Genomic DNA, 21,382 nt, shown 5'->3' on the forward strand with positions numbered 1-21,382 from the left:
ATAAAATCCACAAGATTATCTTAACAGATGCAGAAAAAAGCATCTGATAAAATCCAACCATTCCATGTTAAAAACACTCAAATTAGGAACAGAAGGCAACTTTCTCAAAACGATAAGGCCATCTACGAAAAACCGACAATTAACATCATATTCATGGTATCTGGTCCCCTCACTTCATGGCAGATAGATGGGGAAACAGTGGAAACAGTGGCTGACTTCATTTTGGGGCAACTCCAAAATCACTGCAGATGGTGACTGCAGCCATGAAATTAAAAGACGCTTACTCCTTGGAAGGAAAGTTATGACCAGCCTAGACAGAATATTAAAAAGCAGAGACATTACTTTGTCAACACAGGTCCGTCTAGTCAAGGTTATGGTATTTCCAGTAGTCATGTATCGATGTGAAAGTTGGACTATAAAGAAAGCCGAGCACCTAAGAATTGATGCTTTTGAACTGCGGTGTTGGAGAAGACTGTTGAGAGTCCCTTGGACTGCAAGGAGATCCAAGCAGTCATCCTAAAGGAGATCAGTCCTGGGTGTTCACTGGAAGGACTGATGTTGAAGCTGAAACTCCAATAATTTGGCCACCTGACTCGAAGAGCTCACTCATTTGAAAAGACCCTGATTTTGGGAAAGATTGAGGGCAGGAGGAGAAGGGGACAACAGAGGATGAGCTGGTTGGATGGCATCACCAACTCGATGGACATGGGTAAACTCTGGGAGCTGGTGATGGACAGGGAGGCCTGGCATGCTGCAGTTCACGGGGTTGCACGGAGTCAGACATAACTGAGCGACTGAACTGAACTGAAGTTAATGGTAAAAAACTGAATGCTTCCCCTGTAGGCAGAAAAAAGCTAAGGATGTCCATTCTTGCCACTTCTGCTCAACACTGTATTGGAGGTTCTAGACAGATCAATTAGGGAAGAAAAATAAAAGGAATTCAGATCAGAAAGGAAGAAGTAAAATTAACTTTATTAACAGATGACATGATCATATAGCTGAAAAATTCCAAAGAATCCATTTTAAAAATTAGAACTGGTGAATGAAGGATGCAGATACAAGATCAATATAAAAATCAACTTTACTGCAAATACCCTCGTCGTCCAATTGTTAGGACTCAACACTCACTTCCGGGGCTGGGGTTCAAATCCTAGTTGGGAAATTCAGATCCTGCAAGCTGCTGGTTTAGCCAAAAAAACAAAAAAATTAATTTTATTTCTATACACTGCCAAAGAACATTCTGAAAATGAAATTTTTAAAAAATCCATTTATAATGGCATCAAACTAAATAAACTAGGAATAGATTCAGCAAAAGAAGAAGTATATGACTTGTACACTGAAAACCGCAACACTGAAAGAAATTAAAGAAGACCAAACAAATGGAAAGATAGACTGTGTTCATGGAACTGGAAGACTAATAATGCTAAAATAGCAACACTCCCCAAATTGATCTATCAATTCAAAGCAATCTTCTCTCCAAATTGATCTATCAATTCAAAGCAATCTTTATCAAAGTCTCAGCTGTCTTCCTGCAGAAGTTGAGAAAACAAACTGATTTTAAAAGACCAAAATAAATGGAAAATATATATCCATAGGTTAGAAGACTCTACATTAAGATGGCAATCCCCTCCGCCCCAAAACTAACCTATAGAATCAATGCAATCCCAAACAAAATTCAAGTAAGCTTTTAAAAAGAAACTGATAAGTGGCCAAAACTTCCAGAACTATGTTGAATAGTAGCGGTGAACGTGGACACCCTTGTCTTGTTCCTGACTTTAGGGGAAATGCTTTCAATTTTTCACCATTGAGGATAATGTTTGCTGTGGGTTTGTCATATATAGCTTTTATTATGTTGAGGTATGTTCCTTCTATTCCTGCTTTCTGGAGCGTTTTTATCAAATGGATGTTGAATTTTGTCAAAGGCCTTCTCTGCATCTATTGAGATAATCATATGGTTTTTATTTTTCAATTTGTTAATGTGGTGAATTACATTGATTGATTTGCGGATATTGAAGAATCCTTGCATCCCTGGGATAAAGCCCACTTGGTAAGAATTAAAGATTTTAAAATTAAATAAAAAAAATTAATTAAAATAAAAATAAATAAAATGTCAAAAAAATAAAATAAAATAAAGGTCATTCAGGAAGGCAAAGGGCCTTTTATTCTGAAAAAGAATAAAGCTGGAAGAGTAAAGATACCTTATCTTAAGACCTACTACAAAGTTATAATCAAGACAGTATATTATTGGCATTGGGCTTCTCAGGTGGCACTAGTGGTTAAGAACCTGCCTGCCAATGCAGGAGAGGTAAGAGACACGAGCTTGATCCCTCGGTCGAGAAGATCCGCTGGAGGAGGACATGGCAACCCACTCCAGTATTCTTGCCTGCAGGAATCCCACGGACAGAGGAGCCTGGTGGGCTACAGTCCATAGGGTCGCAGAGTTGGACACAACTGAAGCAACTAAGCACTGACATACAGGCCAATGGAATGTAACAAGAAGTTTGGAAATAAACTCATACAGTCAGTTGACTTTTGACAAAAATCAATTTTTTGCAAAAAAAAATTTTTTTTCAAAAAAGATGTACAGATAATTCAATAGAAACAAGATAATCTTTTTCAAAAAATGGTAGAGGAACTGATAACTATAGAGGGAAAAGTCCCTGAACTTCACCTTGTATCATATATGAAAGCTAACTCAAAATGTATTACAAAACTGAACGCAAATACTAAAACTATTATATCTCTACTGAAGTTGCTCAGTCGTGTCCGACTCTTTGCAACCCCATGGACTGCAGCCTACTAGGCTTCTCCCTCCATGGGATTCTCCAGGCAAGAGTACTGGAGTGGGTTGCATTTCCTTCTCCAGGGGATCTTCCCAATTGAACCCAGGTCTCCCACATTCCAGGCAGATGCTTTCACCTCTGAGCCACCAGGGAAGCTCTAGAAGCAAACAAAAGATAAAATCTTTATGATGCTGAGTTGGACAAAGATTTCTTAAACAGAACACCAAAAGTCGAACACTAAAGAAAAACAAAATAAATAAAATGGACCTCATGAAGACTGAAAACTTTTGTTCTTTGAAACATGGTTAAGAAAACAAAACAGTAAGCAACAGATTGGGCACAAAATTTTGTGAAACACATATTTAAAAAGGCCTTGTATCCAGACTACACAAGGACTCTAAAAGGCTCTGATGGAGATTTCACACACCCAGAATTCAATAATATGAAGTCAAATAACATCTCTTCTCTACCTTTCTAGAAAGTGCTAAAAGATTTAAATGGATGATTCATACAAAAAAAGATAAGTGAATGGGCAAAAGCACGTGAAAAGATGCTGAACATCACTAACCATGAGGGAAACAAAAATTTAAACCACAATGAGATACCATTATCCACCCACTTAGAATGGCTAAATATTTTAAAAGACTGACAATACCAAGCATTTGCAAAGATATGGAGCTATCAGAAATCTCTTATACTGCTGATGGGAATGTAAAACGGTATACTCATTTTGAAAAACCAAACAGCAATACTTCAGAAAGTAAAACATATATTTACTATACAATCCATCCATTTTAATTCTAGATAGTTGTCCAAGAAGAATGAACACATGCCCAAGAAAACTTATTCACAGCTATGGGTCAGGAATGGGGGATAAGAACAACATAAGGGATACCTGTGGTGATGCAACTGGTCTGTACTGTGATCAATGTGAGTATTTGGTTGTGATACTCTGCTTTAGTTTTGCAAGATGTTGCCACTGAGGGAAAATGGGTAAACAGTATGCAGGATCTCTGTGTCATTTCATACAATTGCATGTGAATCTACAATTTCCTCATAATAAAAAGTTTAATTAAAAACATAACAAAACTCATTCACAAATGGAGCAGCATTACTTATAATAGCTCCAAAACAGAAGCAACTGGGTCCTTCAATGGATGAGTAGATAAACCAGTGACAGTATACCCAACCCATGGATCACCATTTTCAGCAACTAAAGGGAACAAAATCATATATGCAACAACATGGGTGAGTCTCAAATACACTGTGCTAAAGTGAAATAAATAAAACACCGAAACTAAATACTATGTAATTCTATTTACATGAACAGTAGTTAAAAAAAAAAAGCACAGTAAAAACCGTAGGTCAGAATTGCCAGGGGATGGGACGGTGGGGAGTCGAGTACAAGGGACAAAAGGAAACCTTGTAGTGTGGAATTATACAGCTCCTTCTACAATTTGAATATGTCAGTTGTTACATGACCATGTACAATTACCCAAATTCACACTGTACACATAAAATTGGTGAAATCTATGTTATTTAAATAATGTTTTTAAACACAAAGAAGAGAAAAACATTAAGGCTTAGAAAATTAATACCTGTTAGCGTCTTTCCTGCATTCAAAGGAGGTGCAATGACTCTGAGAAGTTTCTGCATGAAAATTAATAGAACAATCAACATCATCTTTTAAAAAATATTTCAGAAAATAATTAAAATCTTATGCTATAATCACCTTTCCCTGACTGAATTAGTCATTTGCTATTAAGATTAAGTATAAAAACTTTTAATGTGGACATAAACTGTTTCAGTAGGATCACTAAGAAATAATCATTGCTGTCATATTCCTCACTGAAAGAAACCATTTAACAAATACCAGTTAGACGAAAGTCTTTGTTGAGAGCATTATTTCTAATATAAGCTATCCTTAGACTCCTAAAAGAGCTTTATTTTAAAAAAAATACTAAGCAAATCAAAGGATTAGCAGCCCACCAAAACAGTAAGATTACTGTAAGCTGAAAACATGTAAACAATCAGCAGCCACAGAAAAAAACGTCGAAATGGAAGCAGAGCCTATAAATACAAGATTAATGGCAAAACTACGCTGGCCTTCCTGGGAGGGAGTTTACTGTTTTGGGAGAGGACAGGCCTTTAGCACTGGGAAGTGGGGGCAAATCCAACTATTCATTAGTACCCAAAAGCCCAATAAAGCTCTTCATATTTTCCAAGGAAACCTAAATCCCTCCCCCCTCACACCCCAAGTTTCATTAAACTGGTAGATAAGCCTCTCCCTCTGGCTGTGTAGTGATTCACTCATTTCTGAGTTCTCCCAGTACAAGTGTGAAGAAAACTTTTCCCCTGTCAGTCTGTTCATTGTCAGCTAATTCACAGTCTTCTCCCCACCATTCGGATTTCAGTTGGTAGAGGAAAAGTCTTCCCTCCCAACACAAGGCACTATTATATCAGAAGCAGCCAAAACTAGGACTAAGGAAAGATTTCAGAGACTATGGTAATCAACTCAAATATGATGACACTGTCATTCTAGAAAAACTAGAAAATTTCAAAAGGCAATGCAGTTCCTTTTTTTAAGTTTTTAGTTCACATTAGCGTATAGTTGATTTACAATGTTGTGTTGAGGGAGGAACATGCTGAGCTGACTCATCTTGAAAAAAGAAGGAAACTCCATCTTGCACTTTCAGTGAGCTTTGGACTTATGTACCTGGTAGCCAAGGAGATAACATACCTACGGCCAAACTGGCCTCCTGGACGTGATAAACACCAGATTCCAAACCAAGATTTCCTGTTGCCAGAAAGAATGTAATAATCCCCTATGTATTCAATCACCTTTGTAATCTTTATGGTGCCCATTGGTGCAGGCTACAAGGTATAACTAGCTGACCCTTCTGATTATGAATCATGGCTGTAACCTGACTGTATCTCCCTTTAACACTTTCCAGTCTAGGTTTAAGGAATTTGGGGATGTGGGCTTAAACAGTACACTCAAGGTATCTAAGGTTTTCACAAAAAAAGTCGGTCGGGGTCCTTGGCTAAGAGGAGAGTCTGCCTTGGGCCCACTGGTGTAATAAACTGCACTCCACTATCTGCACTGTCCTTCTGAGTGAGTTTGCTTCTCGGAACACATGGCAACAACAGTGTTAGTTTCAGGTGTACAGAAAAGTGATTTAGTTATACATATACATATATCTATTCTTTTTCAGATTCTTTTAATTTGGACCTCTTTAAACTGAAATAACTAAACTTTAAACACTGAATAGTGATTTCTTTACAGGCAGAGAATTATAAAAGGGCAATCACAGGATGCCTCTAACTTCCCACTGCTAAAATCTCCAAATAACTATTTAATAACAAACACCAAGCTCCTGCTGAAAGTCATTAAACTTGAAAACTACTCAACAAAAAACAAGGCAACCTCAACAGTAAAGTGTTCCATCTGAGATGCATAGCTATAAATACAAACCAGATTCTGAGCAATAAAAAATCCACACAAAACAAAAACTTCAAAAGCAGCAATAACAAAACCCCACATCCATTTTTATCAACACAGAATGCATCCAATCAGAATCTGTTTACAGGGATTATTTTGAGAGAAACTAGACACTGCATTAATTATTCCTAATTGTGGTTTAATAGTTTAATTGTGGTTTAAAAATGGAGAACATTTTTGCATGCACAGAGGTCATGGACCTCACTGAAGAGGCAGCTGAGAGGTGTTCAAATGTTAAGAATACTTATTTGAAACACAGACAATCAAAATCAAAACTAGTGCGGGAAGGCTGTGGCACTCATCTGGAAAATGACCAAGAGAAAAAAAGTACACAAAACTTAAGGAGTTATGAACTAAAGGGATATTCACCTTCCAAGTGAAAAGAAATCTGAAATATCATGGAATGACTGCTGACTTAAATAATACTGTAAATGCTTTCGGATGTTCATTAAGTATGCAAAAATGTTGACTGGATGCCTTCAAGAGACGCCTGGATCTTCTGACCCAGGTAATGCAGTCACTGTAATAACACAGTGGGCTGGCAGGGCACTACATGCGTGCTAAGTTGCTTCAGTTGTTTCTGACTCTTTGAGACCCTATGGACCGCAGCCCACCAGGCTCCTCTGTCCATGGGATTCTTCAGGCAAGGGTATTGGAGCAGGTTACCATTTCCTCTTCCAGGGGATCTTCCCGACATACCCACAGTCCATAACCCTTAATTCTGTCTTCAAATTTAAAGGAACTAACATGATGGAGACAGGTTTGTTTCTTTTAAAAATAAACCCAAGTGCTTTTTAGGTGCTCTTTTCTAATGGTAAGGATAATAAGAAATTCTTATGAATGCTAGAAAATTCTGAAATGGGAAAAGCAACTTAGCTATTAACAAATAATGACTTCTCACCATTTTTAGGAGTTTCCCCTAGCAGAATATAGCTACAAAACAGCATTACTCAATAGTACCATTACTCCATATAGAATAATAGAGTATAACTCTGTTATAGAATTGAATAATTATTCATTAATAAATAATTAATAAATAATTATTCCATAGTATAGACTAAATTTCTTATAACTTTTGGAAAAGCTACAATAATATGAAAGTCTTTTAGAAAAAAAAACTTAGAATCTCACAGGCTTTTATTTATTGTTCCCTGGGATTTAAACACCTACTTATGCGGATAAAAAGAATGCAATGGCATGTGGGTATATGAAGGTATAAAATTATAAAGACTATCTAAAGTCCTGAACAACAATGGGTGCAAGTCTAATAAACCTACAAGACAATTTAAAGTGAGTGGATGAAAACAAACTATTCAAAGCAAATGGAGAGAAGGGAAAAAACATTAACAGATAATATTAAATATGTGTACAAATTAGGAAGAATCTTACCTCCATTGGACTAATAAATTCATTCATGCCTCTGTTGTAGACATAGATCATAGCATCATATAGTCGATTTTCCCAACACATGAGAACTATCTGTAAAAAGGAAATGTTGCTTGGTCCATACAATTCAGTAAGTCTCACTAATTATCTTCCTCAAAGCTTTAATTATGGGGAAGATTTTGAATTCCCTTTCCTAATTTTTCTTATTCCTTCTCTGAAAAAGAATCTGAAATTAAAGTACTCAAACACAATGCCAGGGTAAGAGCTGTTGTAGGTTCAATGTTACTTTAAATAGTATAATAGCTACTTTTAAACATCCTCCAATATATGATTTTATTTCTTCTCTATCCTCCCCCTATCCATATCCATTCTACCTCTGGTCTCTAGTTCTACAAATATTTACTAAACTTTTATATTCAGTTCCTCTCCTCGGCATTGGGATAATACATAAGACAAATCCAGATCTAGTCTCTACCCTGACAGCACTTCCATTCATCCTGGACACTCACCAAAAGAAGGGGCACAAAATAGTATGTGAATTATGATTTGGGGAAGATACTCAATTACGCAAATAGTTCATTTACAAATGTGGTAAGTCTATACAGGAACCTGTCTTGGTCTAGTGTATTCAGAAGGTCATCCCTGAAGGAGCAATATTTAAGTCATCTGTAAAGCCCTGACTTGAAGTATGGAGAACATCATACTCTGTGCCTATGAGAGCTAAATTATAGTACTGAGTGACAGGAGAAGACTGAAGTAGAAGAGCAGAGGTCAAAGAAGGAGAATGCTAAGAGACAGCCAAAGAGGTTCAGAGGACCTAACGAATGCATCATATTAAAAGATGTTTGCTTCTTCAAAGAAAAGCTCTGATAAACCTAGACAGCATATTAAAAAGCAGAGACATTACTTTGTCGTCAAAGGTCCATATAGTCAAAGCTATGGTTTTCCCAGTAGTTACGTATGGATGTGAGAGCTGGACAATAAAAAAGGCTGAGTGCCAAAGAACTGATGCCTTCAAAATGTGGTGCTGGAGAAGACTTTTGAGAGTCCCTTGGACAGCAAGGAGATCAAACAAGTCAATCCTAAAGGAAACCAACCCTGAATATTCACTGAAAGGAGTGATGCTGAAGTTCCAATACTTTGGCCACCTAATATGAAGAGCCGACTCAATGAAAAAGACCCTGATGCTAGGAAAGACTGAAGACTAGAGAAGGGGCAACAGAGGATGAGAAAGTTGGGTGGCATCACTGATTCAATGGATGTAAGTTTGAGCAAACTCTGGGAGGTGGTGGAGCACAGGGAAGCCTGGAGTGCTGAAGTCCATGGGGTCACAGAGTCAGACACGACGGAGTGACTGAACAACAAGAGATACATGTATGTAAGCCAAAGGCAGAGGAGGAAATGAGGGGTTTTGCAGACAGAAGGAGCAGAGAGGATGAAAGGAGCTTGAAGTGGTTAAGGATGAAGAGAAATCCATTTGAGAAAACAGGAAAAGGAACAGAGATGACTGGAAGGATCAAGTTCAGTTGCTCAGTGGTGTCCAACTCTTTGCAAACTCACGGACTATAGCCTGCCAGGCTCCTCTGTCCATGGAATTTTCCAGGCAACAACACTGGAGTGGATTATTTCCTCCTCCAGGGAATCTTTCTGACCGAGCAATCAAATCTGTGTCTCCTGCATGACAGGTGGATTCTTTTTTTAACACTGAGTCACCTGCAAAGCCCTGCCTTGAAGTATGGAGTACATCATGCTCTGTTCCTATGAGAGCTAAATTATGGTACTGAGTGACAGGAGAAGACTGAAGTAGAAGAGCAAAGGTCAAAAAAGGAGAATGGTGAGGAAGAGCCAAAGAGGTTCAGAGGGAAAATGGAAGTGAGGTGTTACGGCAGTTTTCCCAGACAAAGGCATGTTCAGGGTCCTCTCCTCTTCCTCTCAGCCAGTGTGAAGGTCATACATATCATTACAGCTTCCCTAACCTCCCCTCTTCCAACGCCCTCTTCCAACAACACAAGAGAAGACTCTACACATGGACATCACCAGATGGTCAACACCAAAATCAGACTGATTATATTCTTTGCAGCCAAAGATGGAGAGGCTTTATACAGTCAACAAAAACAAGACCAGGAGCTGACTATGGCTCAGATCATGAACTCCTTATTGCCAAATTCACACTCAAATTGAAGAAAGTAGGGAAAACCGCTAGACCATTGAGGTATGACCTAAATCAAATCCCTTATGATGATACAGTGGAAGTGAGAAATAGATTTAAGGGACTAGATCTGATAGAGTGCCTGATGAAATATGGACGGAGCTTCGCGACACTGTATAGGAGACTGGGATCAAGACCATCCCCATGGAAAAGAAATGCAAAAAAGCAAAATGGCTCTCTGGGGGGGCCATACAAATAGCTGTGAAAAGAGAAGCGAAAAGCAAAGGAGAAAAGGAAAGATATAAGCATCTGAATGCAGAGTTCCAAAGAATAGCAAGAAAAGATAAGAAAGCCTTCTTCAGTATTCAATGCAAAGAAATAGAGGAAAAGACCAGAATGAGAAAGACTAGAGATCTCTTCAAGAAGATTAGAGATACCAAGGGAACATTTCATGCAAAGATGGGCTCAATAAAGGATAGAAATGGTATGGACCTAACAGAAGCAGAAGATATTAAGAAGAGGTGGCAAGAATACACAGAAGAACTGTACAAAAAAGATCTTCATGACCCAGACAATCACGATGGTGTGATCACTCATCTAGAGCCAGACATCCTGGAATGTGAAGTCAAGTGGGCCTTAGAAAACATCACTATGAACAAAGCTAGTGGAGGTGATGGAATTCCAGTAGAGCTATTTCAAATCCTGAATGATGATGCTGTGAAAGTGCTGCACTCAATATGCCAGCAAATTTGGAAAACTCAGCAGTGGCCACAGGACTGGAAAAGGTCAGTTTCCATTCCAATCCCAAAGAAAGGCAATGCCAAAGAATGCTCAAACTACCACACAATTGCACTCATCTCACACGCTTGTAAAGTAATGCTCAAAATTCTCCAAGCCAGGCTTCAGCAATACGTGAACCGTGAACTTCCAGATGTTCAAGCTGGTTTTAGAAAAGGCAGAGGAACCAGAGATCAAATTGCCAACATCTGCTGGATCATGGAAAAAGCAAGAGAGTTCCAGAAAAACATCTATTTCTGCTTTATTGACTATCCCAAAGCCTTTGACTGTGTGGATCACAATAAACTGTAGAAAATTCTGAGAGAGATGGGAATATCAGACCACCTGACCTGCCTCTTGAGAAATCTGTATGCAGGTCAGGAAGCAACAGTTAGAACTGAACATGGAACAACAGACTGGTTCCAAATAGGAAAAGGAGTATGCCAAGGCTGTATATTGTCACCCTGCTTATTTAACTTGTATGCAGAGTACATCATGAGAAACACAGGACTGGAAGAAACACAAGCTGGAATCAAGATTGCTGGGAGAAATATCAATAACCTCAGATATGCAGATGACACCACCCTCATGGCAGAAAGTGAGGAGGAACTAAGAAGCCTCTTGATGAAAGTGAAAGAGGAGAGTGAAAAAGTTGGCTTAAAGCTCAACATTCAGAAAACGAAGACCATGGCATCTGGTCCCATCACTTCATGGGAAATAGATGGGGATACAGTGGAAACAGTGTTATACTTTATTTTTTGGGGCTCCAAAATCCCTGCAGATGGTGACTGCAGCCATGATTTTGAAAGATGCTTACTCTTTCGAAGACAGTTCAGTTCAGTTCAGTTGCTCAGTCCTGTCCGACTCTTTGCAACCCCATGAATCGCAGCACGCCAGGCCTCCCTGTCCATCACCAACTCCCGGAATTCACTCAGACTAACATCCATTGAGTCAGTGATGCCATCCAGCCATCTCATCCTCGGTCGTCCCCTTCTCCTCCTGCCCACAATCCCTCCCAGCATCAGAGTCTTTTCCAATGAGTGAACTCTTCACATGAGGTGGCCAAAGTACTGGAGTTTCAGCTTTAGCATCATTCCTTCCAAAGAAATCCCAGGGTTGATCTCCTTCCGAATGGACTGGTTGGATCTCTTTGCAGTCCCAGGGACTCTCATGAGTCTTCTCCAACACCACAGTTCAAAAGCATCAATTTTTCAGTGCTCAGCCTTCTTCACAGTCCAACTCTCACATCCACACATGACCACAGGAAAAACCATAGCCTTGACTAGATGGACCTTAGTCAGCAAAGTAATGTCTCTGCTTTTGAATATGCTATCTAGGTTGGTCATAACTTTTCTTCCAAGAAGTAAGTGTCTTTTAATTTCATGGCTGCAGTCACCATCTGCAGTGATTTTGGAGCCCCAAAAAATAAAGTCTGACACTGTTTCCACTGTTTCCCCATCTATTTCCCATGAAGTGATGGGACCAGATGCCATGGTCTTCGTTTTCTGAATGTTGAGCTTTAAGCCAACTTTTTCACTCTCCTCTTTCACTTTCATCAAGAGACTTCTTAGTTCCTCTTCACTTTCTGCCATGAGGGTGGTGTCATCTGCATATCTGAGGTTATTGATATTTCTCCCAGCAATCTTGATTCCAGCTTGTGTTTCTTCCAGTCCTGTGTTTCTCATGATGTACTCTGCATACAAGTTAAATAAGCAGGGTGACAATATACAGCCTTGGCATACTCCTTTTCCTATTTGGAACCAGTCTGTTGTTCCATGTTCAGTTCTAACTGTTGCTTCCTGACCTGCATACAGATTTCTCAAGAGGCAGGTCAGGTGGTCTGGTATTCCCATCTCTCTCAGAATTTTCCACAGTTTATTGTGATCCACACAGTCAAGGGCTTTGGCATAGTCAATAAAGCAGAAATAGATGTTTTTCTGGAACTCTCTTGCTTTTTCCATGATCCAGCAGATGTTGGCAATTTGATCTCTGGTTCCTCTGCCTTTTCTAAAACCAGCTTGAACATCTGGAAGTTCACGGTTCACGTATTGCTGAAGCCTGGCTTGGAGAATTTTGAGCATTACTTTACAAGCGTGTGAGATGAGTGCAATTGTGTGGTAGTTTGAGCATTCTTTGGCATTGCCTTTCTTTGGGATTGGAATGGAAACTGACCTTTTCCAGTCCTGTGGCCACTGCTGAGTTTTCCAAATTTGCTGGCATATTGAGTGCAGCACTTTCACAGCATCATCATTCAGGATTTGAAATAGCTCTACTGGAATTCCATCACCTCCACTAGCTTTGTTCATAGTGATGTTTTCTAAGGCCCACTTGACTTCACATTCCAGGATGTCTGGCTCTAGATGAGTGATCACACCATCGTGATTGTCTGGGTCATGAAGATCTTTTTTGTACAGTTCTTCTGTGTATTCTTGCCACCTCTTCTTAATATCTTCTGCTTCTGTTAGGTCCATACCATTTCTATCCTTTATTGAGCCCATCTTTGCATGAAATGTTCCCTTGGTATCTCTAATCTTCTTGAAGAGATCTCTAGTCTTTCTCATTCTGGTCTTTTCCTCTATTTCTTTGCATTGAATACTGAAGAAGGCTTTCTTATCTTTTCTTGCTATTCTTTGGAACTCTGCATTCAGATGCTTATATCTTTCCTTTTCTCCTTTGCTTTTTGCCTCTCTTCTTTCACAGCTATTTGTATGGCCTCCCCAGACAGCCATTTTGCTTTTTTGCATTTCTTTTCCATGGGGATGGTCTTGATCCCTGTCTCCTGTACAATGTCACGAACCTCCATCTATAGTTCATCAGGCACTCTATCTATCAGATCTAGGCCCTTAAATCTATTTCTCACTTCCACTGTATCATCATAAGGGATTTGATTTAGGTCATACCTGAGTGGTCTAGTGGTTTTCCCTACTTTCTTCAATTTGAGTCTGAATTTGGCAATAAGGAGTTCATGATCTGAGCCACAGTCAGCTCCTGGTCTTGTTTTTGTTGACTGTATAAAGCTTCTCCATCTTTGGCTGCAAAGAATATAATCAGTCTGATTTTGGTGTTGACCATCTGGTGATGTCCATGTGTAGAATCTTCTCTTGTGTTGTTGGAAGAGGGTGTTTGCTATGACCAGTGCGTTTTCTTGGCAACACTCTATTAGTCTTTGCCCTGCTTCATTCTGCATTCCAAGGCCAAATTTGCCTGTTACTCCAGGTGTTTCTTGACTTCTTACTTTTGCATTCCATTCCCCTTAATGAAAAGGACATCTTTTTTGGGTGTTAGTTCTACAAGGTCTTGTAGGTCTTCATAAAACCGTTCAACTTCAGTTTCTTCAGTGTTACTGGTTGGGGCATAGACTTGGATAACTGTGATATTGAATGGTTTGTCTTGGAGATGAACAGAGATCATTCTGTCATTTTTGAGATTGCATCCAAGTACTGCATTTTGGACTCTTTTGTTGACCATGATGGCTACTCTATTTCTTCTGAGAAGTTATGACTTCTGGAAGAAAAGTTATGACCAACCTAGATAGCATATTCAAAAGCAGAGACATTAATTTGCCAACAAAGGTCTGTCTAGTCAAGGCTATGGTTTTTCCAGTAGTCATGTATGGATGTGAGAGTTGGACTGTGAAGAAGGCTGAGCCAAAGAATTGATGCTTTTGAACTGTGGTGTTGGAGAAGACTCTTGAGAGTCCCTTGGACTGCAAGGAGATCCAACCAGTCCATTCTGAAGGAGATCAGCCATGGGATTTCTTTGGAAGGAATGATGCTAAAGCTGAAACTCTAGTGCTTTGGCCACCTCATGAGAAGAGTTGACTCACTGGAAAAGAATGATGCTGAGAGGGATTAGGGGCAGGAGGAGAAGGGGACGACAGAGAACGAGATGACTGGATGGCATCACTGACTCGAAGGACTTGAGTCTGAGTGAACTCTGGGAGTTGGTGATGGGCAGGGAGGCCTGGCGTGCTGCGATTCATGGGGTCACAAAGAGTCGGACACGACTGAGCGACTGAACTGTAGTGAACCTCCTCTCTGACCCACATATTCAACCACTGACTTGATATCTTCACCTAAATGTCTATGTCAAGTAGTATCTCAAAATAAAACTGTAAAATATACCTCTTGATTTTGTCTCCTACACTCAGACCTATCCCAGTCTTCCAATCTTCTTAAGGGAATTACTATCCACATTGCTTGTTAAGCCAAAATATTAGGCAAGAGTCTTAAATTCTCTCCTTCCACACCTTCAGGTCTGATTCATCAGAAAATGAGTTCTACCCCCAAAACATACCCAAAGTCAAGCCATCTCTCTTCACCTCACCACTACCATCTCCTTTTGACTAGCTCTTAACCAATTTCCTTGCTTCTTCTCTACTTGGTACCCATCTCTCATTCTGCTGCTGCTGCTAAGTCATTCAGTCGTGTCCGACTCTGTGCGACCCCAGAGACGGCAGCCCACCAGGCTCCCCCGTCCCTGGGATTCTCCAGGCAAGAACACTGGAGTGGGTTGCCATTTCCTTCTCCAATGCATGAAAGTGAAAAGTGAAACTGAAGTCGCTCAGTCGTCCGACTCTTAGCGACCCCATAGACTGCAGCCTACCAGGCTGTCCATGGGATTTTCCATTCTGCTACCCATAAGCAAATCAGTGTAATCTCATTTAAAATCATTTGATGAGTTCACTTAACATTCAGAATAAAATAGAAAAATCTGCACCCTGCCCTGAAAGGGCTACCTCTCTTGAAAAATCAAGTTTTTCTTTCATTTGTAACTTTAACACCGAAGGGCTTCCCCTGTGGCTCAATGATAAAGAATCTGACCACAGTGCAGGAGACACAGGAGACTTGGGTTCAATTCCTAGGTCAGAAAGATCCCCTGAAGGAGGGCATGGCAACCCACTTCAGTATTCTTACCTGGAGAATCCTATGGACAGAGGAGCCTGGTGGACTACACTGCATAGGGTCATAGAGTCAGACATGACTGAGTGACTAAGCATGTTAATACCGAAGGCATATCTTTTTTTCTTTTGCTTTTTTGCATCAGCTGTTGCCTTTACCCATAACAATCTTCTCCTCCAAGATCTTTGCATTACTGATTCCTCTTGCCATTCAGATTCCAGAATCAATCAGACTCAATGCTACTTTCTCAAGAAAGTTTTCTATAATAATCTAAGACAGTCTCTCATTCTCTCTTTACCTATTGCCTGTTTGGCTTTTAACAGAAGACTTGTTTTGGATATTTTTGGTTTGTTTTCTTGTCTTTTACTGTCAAACTTTTTTTTTTTTTTGCTAATGTAAGCCTTATGAGCCTTGTCCACTAGGTTCATGAAGGCATACTCAGAGCCTGTCATTCAATAAATTCTTCTTGAATTAATGAATAAATGCTATTGAAGGAATTTGGGAAATACCATTTGATATAGTGGACATGGAGGTCATTACAGACTAGTGAAAGCAAAGTTGAAGAATTATTAGGATGTGCATGAAATGGAAGAAGCAATTTAGAAAATACTTTCAAAGTGTGGGAAAGAAAGGAGAGAAAGAGTGGGGGAAGGAAGGAATCTGGCTGCAAGGGGGAAATGAGATATGGTGGTAAGGCAAGAGCAAGAAGGGGAAGGTTTGATACAGAGAGAAAGGAATCTGAGGGGGAGAGTGTTTAAACTGCTTTTTTAACATGAAAAAGAGTAGATATATTAACCCAGTTTCAGAGAAAAGCTAAAAATGTTGGAAGGAGAAGAAACTAGAAATTTCTCTTATATCAGTGACAGGTAAATAAAGCTAGAAAGATAACATGCTCTCAAATCAATGGACCTAATGTCAGGTGTGACGATTATGCCAACTTGCCCACATGACAGAAAGGCATATATAGAAGAAGAACTGGTTTTTGCAAACTCACAGGCATTCATACAGATCTTCCAGGAAGAAAACAACAATCATTTTTCAAACCCTTCATTTCCATGTGATTTTGCACATTAAAAAAAAAAAAAACCTATTGGTCCCTCTAACTTTGTAAGTCACTCATATTTTAGATCATAGGGCTCAGCCTCTTGGTATCTTTGTGCCTTTGCTCATAATTGGACTAATGTGAAACTGAAGAGTTAAATGAAGAGTTAGTGAAGTGTCTTAGGTCAGATACATACTTGCTCCTTAATTAAGGACTTAAAACTTGTTTTGGAGAGCTCAGATATACTAAAAGCAGGTTGGCTAATCAAGCTAAAATGTCTGAAAATTTGCTTCTTATACTATGCTCTGTATTTCAAAACAAAGTATGAAAGTTATCAACTCTGGACATATAAACTAACTTTTCAAAAAAAATGGCTTCATACTCTCTAGAGTAAAAATATTCTATTATTCATGTGAAAGTACTTATAGTTGAAATTCATTTGCAGGATGAAAACTGTAGTAGTGAACAAATTGATGAAGGAGGATCAGCCAATAATTATTTATTGAGCAACTACCAAATATAAACTCTATGCTAAGAGGTCTGGGGGCTGCCAAAGAAACCAAAGGCTTGCAGGATTTTCATATCTAGCTCTCAATAAAGAACACTTCAAAGAAATATACTGATAAATACAAGTGTATGAGACCTCTTATTACCAAAAAGTCCTCAAAAATAATTGGGGTTGATAGAGTGAGACCTAATAAAATCAGATAAATATAATCAATAAAGGAATGATGTCTATTCCATAATTTAGTAGACTGCCTATAAACTCACCTGTTGAATATCTAGGCTGGTGATATCCATATGTACAATGAGGGCTTCCACATTTTCCATTAACTTTTTATCTTGGAAATGAACAATCAAGTCTTTCATTACCTGGGGTGTGATCCCCACCAATTTATCACTTAAAATGTATGGTTCAAGGCACTCCAGAAACACTCCTTTGGCCACTGAATTCTCACTTAATTTGTCATACACCTGGCTAAATAAAAGATCCCTGTAACAGAATGGGGAAAAATACTTTTAGGAACATTCCAACCATCCATTAAATTCAGTCTACTAAGTATATCTCATCTTCCTCCTATTTCAACATCCAAGTTTATTAAAAATAGCAACAATATTTGCATAGAGCTTTATGTTTAGGAAAATCTATTATATATACTATCCTAATTAATTTGCCCAATACTTTTTACAGATAAAAAGTGCTGAGTAAGTTAAATAATTTGCTGGAAGTCAGTTAGCTAACAAGGGGATGAAGTCAGAATTTGAATCAGTCTTCGGGCCTAAACTCTGTGCTGAATCCCTTACGACACGCTGCTTCTTAAAGACAATACCAATACGAGAGCAGGTAGTACAGAGACTATGATGAAATAGAAAAAAATTAAGTGGACTATTCACAATTTATCCTTTCCTCTTTCCTGGTATCTAAATCTTCCCATCTGATCTGCATGGCCAATTTGCTTCTTTATCTAGTCCTTGCCCCTTGCTTCCCAAAGGGTTTAGGTAGTGATAATTGAGGGAAAGGAAAAAGAAAATGTTCAATATTTTAAAAACATGGCTGAAAACTCTTATTGCAGAAACAAACAAAAAAATGTAATTAATCAAATGCTGCCACACTCAACTGTTTTATTTATTTTGCATTTCTGCAAAAAAGTTTAATTTTTTTTTAAGATTTTTTTATGTGGACCATTTTTAAAGTCTTTATTGAATTTATTACAATATTGCTTCTGTTTTTTATTTTTATTTATTTATTATTGGATTTTTGGCCAAGAGGTATGTGCGATCTCACCTCCCTGATCAGGAAGTGAAAGTGCATCTCCTGCACTGGAATGTGACGTCTTAACCACTGACCCACCAGGGAAATCCCCAGGAATAATTTTAGAGTTATATTCATCATTGATATAGTCTTAATTTTGTTTTCATGCAATTATATGATAAGCATTATTCTAAGTTTCTAGTCACTTTTTAAATTATCATTTTGTCTGTGTCAATATGCCGAAACATCAGAATTTATTTAGCTATTCCTGTAGGATAACACTTATTTCTACTATTTCACTATTATGAGTAAGGCCACAATGAACATCTCCTCATGTAGTCTTTCCATTTGGGGTACTTATTAATAATTCCTTAGTCATTCTACTTTTAGAAATTTATTTAAAGTCAAAAGATACCAAAAAAAAAGTGTGGCATTTAAATGGTGCTAGGAAAACTGGACACCAAAGTGTAAAAGAATGAAATTTGAACACTTCTAACACCATACACAAAAATAAACTCAAAATGGATTAAAAACTTAAATGTAAGGCCAGAAACTATAAAGCTCTTAGAGGAAAACATAGGCTGTACACACTTTGACCTAAATCACAGCAAGATTCTCTCTGACCCACCTACTAAATTAATGAAAATAAAAACCAAAACAGACAAATGGGACCTAAAAAAACCTAAAAGCTTTTGCACAGCAAAGGAAACTATAAACAAGGTGTAAAGACAACCCTCAGAAAGGGAAAAAATAATTGCAAACGAAGCAACTGATAAAGAGTTAATCTCCAAAATATGTAAGTAGCTCACATAGCTCAGTATCAGAAAAACAAACAACCCCATCAAATTAAGGGCAGAAGACCAATAAACAGACATTTCTCCAAAGAAGACATAAAGATGGCCAATAAACACATGAAAAGATGCTCAATACTGCTCATTATTAGAGAAACGGAAACCAAAACTACAATGAGGTATCATCTCACACTAGTCAGAATGGCCATCATCAAAAAATTTACAAATAAATGCTGGAGAGGATGTGGCGAAAAGGGAACCCTCCTACACTGCTTTTGGGAATGTAAACGGATACAGTCATTAAGGAAAACAGTATGAAGATTCCTTTAGAAACTAAGAATAAATCTACCATATGACCCAGCAGTGCCACTACTGGGCATATACCCTAAGAAAACCACAATTCAAAAAGACAACCCCAATGATCACTGCGGCAACATCTTCAATAGCCAGGACACGGAAGCAACCTAGATGTCCATCAACAGATGAATGGATAATGAAGTTGTGGTACAGTTAAACAATGGAGTATTACTCAGCCATACAAAGGAATGAATTTGAGTCAGTTGTAGAGAGGTGGATGAACCTAGAGTTTCTTATATAGAGTGAAGTGAGTCAGAAAGAGAAAAACAAGTATTGTATATTAACACACACACACACATATATGGAATCTAGAAAAATAATACACTGATGAACCTAGTAGAGAACAGACCTGTTGACACGGGAAGGTGGGGGAAGGTGAGAGTGGGGCAAATTGAGGAAATAGCACTGACATACATAGACTATCATGTGTAAAACAGATAAAGAGAAGTTGCTAAATAATACAGGGAGCCCAGCCTGCCACTCTGTGGTGACACAGAGGGGTGGGATGGGGGAGGGGAGGGAAGGGAGAAGGGGGATATTTTACATATATATAATTAAGGCTGATTCGTGTTGTTGTATAGCAGAAACCAACAAAATTGTAAAGCAATGTTTCACCAATTAAAAAATAAATAAATTTTTAAAAAACTAAATTATCTCCAAAAAGCATCACAGCACCAATCCACATAGCCATCAGCAATGTATAATTTCAACAGTGTCAATGGACAATTGTCTTTAGTTTTTTTCCCCATATAATTTAATTATAAATTAAACAATATCACTGTTTGCAGTTCTCTGATGACTGGCAATCTGTGTTTCTATGCATACAATGTACTGACGTATATAATTTACTGATTCTTTAATTATCTTTTTAAATAACTGTGCTAATTCTATTTATCTGTTAGGATTGATTGATTACTTATTTGCTAAATGTGTAATTTACATATGTGCCTCACATCAGCTGTGAAAAGTGGTAGATGGTTCATCCACAGATGTGGTCTTTTATGACAAGTTCCACAAAAAGGACAGAGTAGATTCTGAAAGTAATGGGATGGGGACTTGCCTCACCTGAAGTCCTGGAAGGGGACAAATGATAAATGCACTGGCTACAACTGCACAGAACCCCACACTGCTTTCTTTTTTTAACAGTCTTTTATTTTATTGATTTATTTTCATTATTTATTTTGCTGTGCTAGGTCTTAGTTGCAGCATGTGAGATTTAGCTCCTCAACCAGGGACCAAACCTGGGCCCCCTGCACTGAGAGTGCAGAGTCTTAGCCACTGGACCATCAGGGAAGTCCCAATAGGCTTTTATTTTATTTTTAATGGAAAATAATTACTTTACAATATTGTGATGGTTTCTGCCATATATCAACATGAATCAACAATAGGTATACATGTGTCCCCTCCCTCTTAAACCTCCCTCCCCATCCCATCCCTCTGGGTTGTCACAGAGCACCAGCTTCGGGTTCCCTGTATCATACAGCAAATTCTCACTGGCCATATACTTCACATATGGTAAGCATGCTTCAGTGCTACACTCTCAAATCATCCCACCTTCTCTCTTCCCTACTGCATCCAAAGTCTGTTCTCTATGTCTGCATCTCCACTGCTGCCCTGTAGGTATGTTCATCAGTACCATCTTTCTAGATTCCATATATATGCATTAATATACGGTATTTGTATTTCTCACTTACTTCACTTTGTATAATAGGCTCTAGGTTTGCTTCATGCTGCTTTTCAATAAACAGTATTTGTAATATGGGGGGGGGTCTGTATCCATTAATTTTTTTCTCATAGCCACAAATGTAATTTTTGCATCATTTTCCCCTTTGCATTTATTGGAGTATTTTCCATGTTAGTTTCATTTTAAATCAATAGTCCATTACATTTTTGTGATTACCAACTACTAGCCAAGTAAAAGAAACTGAGATTAATGAAGCT

The 21,382-nt window shown here is 38.5% G+C and overlaps 1 protein-coding gene across 1 annotated transcript in view; it reads right to left on the bottom strand.

Moving 5' to 3' along the window:
- VPS8 (VPS8 subunit of CORVET complex) overlaps positions 1-21,382 on the bottom strand; it is a 300,926-nt gene that overhangs the window by 189,204 nt on the left and 90,340 nt on the right. The window contains exons 23-25 of the mRNA XM_068987935.1: positions 17,312-17,534; positions 7,675-7,764; positions 4,382-4,433 (exon numbers count right to left, since the gene is read on the bottom strand). Of these exons, the coding sequence (XP_068844036.1) occupies positions 4,382-4,433; positions 7,675-7,764; positions 17,312-17,534 (365 nt within the window). The remainder of the gene's footprint in view (positions 1-4,381; positions 4,434-7,674; positions 7,765-17,311; positions 17,535-21,382) is intronic.

Source organism: Capricornis sumatraensis, chromosome 1, assembly GCF_032405125.1.
Source record: "Capricornis sumatraensis isolate serow.1 chromosome 1, serow.2, whole genome shotgun sequence".
NCBI lineage: Eukaryota > Metazoa > Chordata > Mammalia > Artiodactyla > Bovidae > Capricornis > Capricornis sumatraensis.